At 35.5% G+C, this 8023-nt stretch overlaps 1 protein-coding gene across 1 annotated transcript; it reads right to left on the bottom strand.

The window, feature by feature from the left end:
- Positions 1-2413: 2413 nt before the first annotated feature.
- On the bottom strand, positions 2414-6953 carry tlcd5b (TLC domain containing 5b). The gene is given in 3 exon segments (NM_001002701.1): positions 2414-3154; positions 5007-5204; positions 6831-6953. Coding segments are annotated over 2 exon segments (729 nt in total). The 5' UTR covers positions 5203-5204; positions 6831-6953; the 3' UTR covers positions 2414-2621.
- Positions 6954-8023: the final 1070 nt, after the last annotated feature.

The raw sequence follows: 8023 nt of genomic DNA on the forward strand, positions 1-8023 counted from the left end.
TTGTTTTACTTAAATTGTGTTTATTGGATGTAATGGAGAGCCACATAAGTGAACAATACATTAACATGCACAATAAAAGTAATTGAAATGAATTAAATTTATAAAAATCTAAGTTGTTAAGCTTTAAATCCTGATATGTCATGCAAAAGTATTAAAAAAAAATTTAATGGAAAATACAAAGTATCACAATCTTAATACAGCATGACATGATAAACTAATAGAATAGATGTAAAATGTCACAGAAATGTTTTGAAAATTGATCCACATCTTAATATAGTAATGTGAATTTATAAAAGGACAATAATATCTTGATTTGCTGTGGAAAAAAATCGTTGGAATTAAAGAATATGAACTAACATGTCATCTAAAAACTTTTTTTGAATATACCTTACAAATAGTTAGAAATGAATAACAATGGAATATATACAAGTCTTTATATGTCACAGAAGAATCAATTTAAAGTACCTATATTTATATTTATATTTATATTTATATATATATATATATATATATATAATAAATGCAGCTCTGATGAACAGAATAATTTTCTTAAAAAAAAAAGACCCCAAACTTTTGACCCGTAATGTGTATATTGGAATCATATAAATGCCTTGTAAGAGTAAAAGTAATTATAGAAATCAATTAAAGGGGTGGTCTGGGGTGTATTTTTAAGGCTTGGTTGTGCTAACAAAATGCGAAGCAATTTGTGCTAATGCATGTAAAAGTCACATATTTTTTTTCATATTATCTTACTTTTAAACACTTTAATATTTTTTGAGAAAGTAGTTAAAGTTTGCATAACCAATGATTGATGTTATCCTCCCAAAAATTTGTAATGTTTTTTTTTTGCACATTCAATTTACCTTGTAATGCCAGACATTAAACAGATTAGTCTTTTAAAATGTATTTTATTATTTGTTTTATTCAAGGTCAAATGTGTAATTAGTTTTTATTTATAAACAATTTTTTTAAAGTGTAATATAAAGGTTCAAGAAACCCTGGAGTACTTTTTATGTTAACAGATTTGTGTGTGTTGAGCATTAATTAAGACAACGTTAGCACCTATCAGCTTTAAATGTGGGGAAAACTGGATGATTTTAAGCTTTTGTCAGCTAATTTCTTCTTCAGGGTTTAAAATAATTTTTGGGGCAGGATCAAAATCGGTGACGTAGCTCACATCTGTGGAGTGAGGACGTGTCGGTTTCTCAATATTATTCATAGTGGAGTTTTCTTATCCTATGAGAAGAGCCTGTTGCTAAATTATTCATGATAGTTTTTGCTTTCCGAAGACAAGACATACCTGCCAAGCTGTGAGACCCAATGACTGGGTGTGTTCGCATATTTAGCCATCCCACGATGCTGTCAGGGCCGATACAGCAAAGCAGTTGGTTTGCAGCAAGCATATTTGTCGGGAGAGCTGTACGAGAATTGGAGAATTATGGACTTTGTCTTTTATCAGTTGAATTCGTTACCATTCAGACACATCGCCTATATCTGTGCTGTTGTGTTCGCCTATGTTTAAAATCCTTTGGATTACCGGCATGGCTAATGGTTGAAACAGGGAAAGAGACCTGCTGCTGCTCCACTGTTTCTGCATTCAGACTCGAGGATTCAACAGTAGAGAAGTCTTTCTCATTTCTTTTGTTTATATAAACATGATCATCTTTATAATGAGTTAACAAATTGTATATGTGTTAACAAAATTACAAATAACAAATGTAGCAGGACATTAAGTTACTTGCTATTTATTTCTTTGCATTTTAACTTTGTAAGCTATAAAATCACTCCTCATGGTTTGTGTCTCATTTTGTGACAGTTGTTTGCTCCCCTCTTTTTCCCCTTTTTTAATTCTGAGATTGACTTAAAGTGAAAGAGGTTGGTTTCATGGCCCTTTAATAAACCGTCTAATTTTGTTGCATCAGTAATTGTTGGCATAATAACTTTTAAAGCTGGAAGCATTAACAAATTATTTAGAAATTTATTGCTATTGTTTAATATGAAAAAATATATAGAGTGTGCATATTTTCAATATCGCCTAGCCCTAGCACTCTTTATGTCGTGTCCTTTGGAAGCCCAAATACAAAAACAGAAGAAGCTCTGTGGAAATAGCTGTGTTTGGATGGCATTTTAGCTTTTCTCTGCTATAACATTACAGCGCCTCTGGCTACGCCCCTTCATGCTCATGGTGAATGGGCATAACCTGAAGCGTTAGTGATCTCACTAATCCGGATGTCTTTTTTTATCATCCTCAAACTTAGTTCGCGGTAGGCTTTTAACTCTGTAAAAGCCAATGTCTCCCTTTGCATTGAACTTTGAGGGTATTACATTCAGAGATGTTTTTTTATGTTCACACAGCTACATTAAACATCAACTAAAGTTTAAAATATGATATCATAGTGCACCACCCCTTCAATGAATAATGAATGAAACATTTATTTATAATGGAAAATCTTTTTGAGATAGTTGTTATTGAATATAAACTGCTAACTATATAAATATTCATATGCAGTAAAAAGTTCTGGAAATGCAATAAAGGTATACAAATCCTGTTCAATTGCAAAGAGTCTAGATACACACAGAAGCATATGCAAATTATTTTCAACTCAAATGCACAGAATGGCTTATTTTATTTTAACAGCATGTCCGTTAACACCATCCAGCTTGTACTGTTCCTTCCATCGCCTGTATTTACCACAAGTTTTCCTGCAAGCAAACCGTGCAATGTCTACCATGAAGATCCATGAGAGAGTGTAAATGGCCACCCCACCAACTTTGACAATTAGCGATGGCTTTGGAGATGTTAATTCGCAGTACAGCATTCTGCTTCCAACGCCGATCCTCACAGAGGCAAATAGAAGAATGAAGAGTAGGTCCACCACATCTCCAGCTAAACTGTCATAGCATCCCATGCGCTTGAGGAACCAGCGCGCCTGCAGGAGTGGGTTGGTGATCTCACTGCCAAAGAGGACGGCGCAGGTCTCGATGCCTGACTCACCCAGTCCCAGTGCCAGCAGGATTCCAAAGATGCTCATGGTGTGGTGGGCCAACATCACCGGACCCTCTGTACGGAAATACACACACCAGGCCATGTCGAAGAGGAAGTATCCCAAGCTGAGAACTAGAGTCAGGATTTGGAAGTATGTGTTTTCTGTGCCTGGCAACAAAAGGAGAGTCAAAATTCACATATAATTCTTGAAGGTGTTTATAAATATGACAGACAGTTGAAATTCATTTATAGCTTTGTTTAACCCTTGTGTGCTGTTTTGGATGTTTTTCATCCATTCTGTTGTGATTTTGAGTCTTAATTTGGCCATATAATTCTCTGTATTTCAGGAAATGGAATGATTTTTGTTGACCAATCTTATTTTGAACACATATTGTGTTTATCAGCTCTCAAAGCATAGCAAAAATAAGTGTATTTATGCACAGACACACTATAATTAGCTGTTTCATGCCACAAAACTCCAGCCAGAAACTTTTATGCATTGGTCTATCTAAAGGGTTAATTGTGCCAACTGATGATCAACAAAAAAAGTACACATTTTACATCTTCCCAAAAGAAAAAAAAACACCTACAATAATGGATGGATGATTATTTGAGGTCAAGGCTTTGCAATAAAAAAAATATGGCTATAATGGAAGTCAATGGGGCAAAAAAAGCCACAAACATAACAAATGGGTAGTCAATTTGAACAGTAAACAAGGGTTAAAACCATGCCCATGCAAAACTCACCTCTGTGATTCCAGACAGTTGTGAATAGTATGATAATGCAATTTATTGCCAAGTCTCTAATTATGGGACATACACTCACCGGCCACTTTTTTAGGTACATATTGCTAGTACCAGATGGACCCCCTTTTGCCTTCAGAACTGCTTTCGTGGCATAGATTTAACAAGGTACTTAAACTATTCCTCAGAGATGTTGGTCAATATTGACATAATAGCATCAAGCAGTTGCTGCAGATTTATCAGCTGCACATTCATGATGTGAATCTACCGTTCCATCACATCCCAAAGGTGCTCTATTGGATTGTGATTTGGTGTCTGTGGAGGCCATTTGAGTACTGTGAACTTGTCATGTTCAAGAAACCAGTCTGAGATGATTTGTGCTTTATGACATGGGGTGTTATCCTGCTGGAAGTAGCCATCGGAAGATGGGTACACTGTGATCATAAAAAGATGGACATGGTCAGCAAAAATACTCAGGTTGTCTGTGGCGATGATATGATGCTCAGTTGGAACTAATCGGCCCAAAGTGTGCCAAGAAAATATCCCACACCATTACAGCACCACCACCAGCCTGAACCATTGACATAAGGCTGGATGGATCCATGCTTTCGTGTTGTTGACGCCAAATACTGACCCTACATCTGAATGTTGCAGCAGAAATCGAGACTCATTGGACCAGGCAACGTTTTTCCAATCTACTATTGTTCAATTTAATGAGCCTGTGTTGTATCGTAGCCTCAGTTTTTAGCTGTCAGGAGTGGCTCCTGGTGTGGTCTTCTGCTGCTGTAGCTCATCCACCAAAAGGTTTGACATGTTTGCGTTCAGGGATGCTCTTCTGCATACTTCAATTGTAACAAGTGGTTATTTGAGTCACTGTTGCCTTTCTGTCAATTCGAATCAGTCTGGCCATTTTCCTCTGACTTCTGGCATCAACAAGGGATTTGTGCTCAAGGATCTGCCGCTCACTGGAAATTTTCTCTTTTTCAGACCATTCTCTGTAAACACTAGAAATGGTTGTGCATGAAAATCCCAGCAGATCAGCTGAAATACTCAGACCAGTTAATCTTTCACCAACAACCATGCCACATTCAAAGTCTTTTAAATCACCTTTCTTCTCCATTCTGATGCTCGGTTTGAACTGCAGCAGATCGTCTTGACCATGTCTACATGCCTAATGCTATGAGTTGCTGCCAGACAAGTGTACCTAATAAATTGGCCAGTGAGTGTATAAGCAAACATTGATTATAAATCTTCCACACAAGATAGGGCAACTTACCTGGGTGTGTGAAAGGCCATGGCCCAGCAATAAAGCCAATGTAAGCAGTCAGACAGATAATCAGGATGCCATGAAACAGAGTGACCAGCCTGCAGTTCCACTCAGAGTCCCTCCCACTGTTCAAGTGACACAGCAACAGGTACAGAAAGAGCCAGCTAATCAGGCTGCAGCTTGTCTCCACTATAAACAAAGGCATCTCTGCAGTGGAGAATATTTTGTTTTCTTAGACATCAGAAAGATGACATCAGAAAAAATATTGAGCTGCATACACATTTCGATAATAATAATAATACATTAAATATAAAAACAATACATATTCAATATATGCACATTGTATTGTATATATACATATACAATATATTAAAGTTTCAAATGAAAAATAAACTGTATAATTCATCTGGATGAGAATTATAAAAGTGTCTTTTAGTTACAGTAATACTAATCTGCATTTAACCATGAGATATTTTTACTCGATTTTTAAATGTTAAAAGTTTTTTAAATTTTAAAATGTTTTTAAATTGTTATTTTATGATAATTAATTAAAAACATAAATAAATGACTTAAAAACAATAATAATAGTCATTTTTATTTCGATTACTGTAATAACTTAAACAGAAATAAACAACACAAAAAAAAAATGCTGGGTTCCACACAAATTCTTTTATATCGTCCCAAATACATTTTTCATTCATTCATTTTCTTTTCAGCATAGTCCCTTTATTAATGAGCGGTCACCACAGTAGAATGAACCGCCAACTTATCATATGCTTATTAGCATTATCATATGTTATTAGCATATGTTTTACGCAGCGGATGCCCTTCCAGCCTCAACCCATTACTGGGAAACACCCATACACACTCTTTCACACACAGACACCATGGACAATTTAGCCTACCCAATTCACCTATACCACGTCTTTGGACTTGTGTGGGAAACCGGAGCACCCGGAGGAAACCCACGCGAATACAGGAGAACATGCAAACTCCACACAGAAATGTCAACTGACCCAGCCGAGGCTCGAACCAGTGATCTTCTTGCTGTGAGGCGACAACGCTACCCACTGCACCACCACATCACCCACAAATCAATTAAATTAAATTAATTGTTTATACAAATTTTAATGGATTGAACATAAAACAATTAAGTTATCTAAAAAATCTCAATAATTGTGTTGATTCAACTATTTATTCAACTACTGTATAAATATAAATAAGTTGTTTGAACAAGCATTAAAAATCCTTTTTTGAGTAAATATGAACACCTTTTTAAACAAATATCATTAAAATAATTAAAAATGTGTTGTAAATAAAAGATATATAATAAAATGTATAATATAATATTATAATATGTATAACATAACATAAAATATATAACTAACAAATTAATTACATTTTTTATTTTATTATTTTATTTTAATTCATTTTAATGTAAATTTCCTCTTAAATATGATATACATTAATAAAATACTAATAAATGTCATAATAAATATCTGAATTTAGCGAAAGACAAAATAATAATGTAGCTACATAACCAATAAAACAAATACATATTTATATAAAAAAATGTTCTTAGAATAAAACAAACGTGAACTGAAATAGTTTTTTAAAAACCTAGTTGCAAATTTTTCATCATCATTAAAATAATTAGTTCATAGTATTTATATAAACGATTATATAAATGATCAAACAACTAAATAAATAAAAAAACTAAAACACAATCTCAGCTAAACTACAAAAACTGTAACTCTAAAATAACTCAAGCTGACATTATTTTATTTAACCTTTTCTTAATTGCTCAAATGCACTTTGCAGAAACATACAAACCTCAGAAACAACTCTTGCACACGGATCTTAGCATCCCAGTAAATCCACTTCTCCTCAACCCATTGCAACTTCAGTCCATTTCAGCATTGCGTCGAGGTGTTCAACCGCAAGTGACACCAGAACAACCCTTCCTGTCCTGAAAGTGGTGTGACATGACAGACAGACACAATCACAGCGTAAACCACAATGCTTCTTCTGCTCGCTCGCTAGCTCTTCTCCACACGGCCTCAAGCGGCTTGAGCTCCTAATGAGATTACACTCTTTACTCCCAATATACCCCCCTGATCATTTCCAAACTACACAGAGTTGTTCATTTGTCCATCCCATGACCGAAGAGTTGGGTGAATTGTGCCCTTGTAAACTTACCAGTCATTCTGTGAGGAAGTGGGCCAGTGAGGAAAGAGTTGTGCAAGGTTTTTATTTCTGCGGCTGGAGGATGTTACTTTTAACACACGACACAGGATTAGTCTGTTTGCAGCACTTACTGACCTCAGAAAAATCACTGCTACTACCACAAAACACAAATGCAAGTCAGTTCAATTATTCTATTTCCTTTTTCCTCACGTGACGACTGAGTTTTACATTATTGCACATCGGATTTGAAAACCTCTATTCAAACAACTGAAACAAATCACCTCAGATGGTAATGTTGTTTAACAAATAATACATTTTAGGAGAGATTTTTTTTCCGTCATGACAATAACTTTACCCAGGTATTAAAGAATTTTGGCCCAAATCTGGCATAAAGCTGGCACAGCAGGCATTTATCCAGCACTGGCATACAGCATGAGGGGCAAACATGGCTTGGGTTTGGCAGAGGTTGCACTGTTTTTAAGGCGGCAAACAAGACTTGGGCAAAATGTCAAATGTAGTATTTGGCCCAGATGTTATTAATTGATATGTAGGCCACTTAAGTTTGGCCTACCTTGACCCACATTTCAATAATTTTAGAATGAAGAAAAAAAAATCTACCAATCTGGTCACTTTGAGAAAAAGCTGATCTAAAGTGCAATGCTTCATGGGTTTATCAATTTCATTGCAGTCATGACACACCACCAACTTATCTGGCCCTGTTAACGCACACTTAAAGGTTATTAACTTGGCCCAGATGTGGTCCATGTTTGGCCCTTGTCTAGAATTCAGACTTGGTCCAGTCATGTACAGTAATTCACTGCAGCATGTGGGCCAAACAA

This window comes from Danio rerio, chromosome 5 (assembly GCF_049306965.1).
Source record: "Danio rerio strain Tuebingen ecotype United States chromosome 5, GRCz12tu, whole genome shotgun sequence".
In the NCBI taxonomy this organism is placed as follows: domain Eukaryota; kingdom Metazoa; phylum Chordata; class Actinopteri; order Cypriniformes; family Danionidae; genus Danio; species Danio rerio.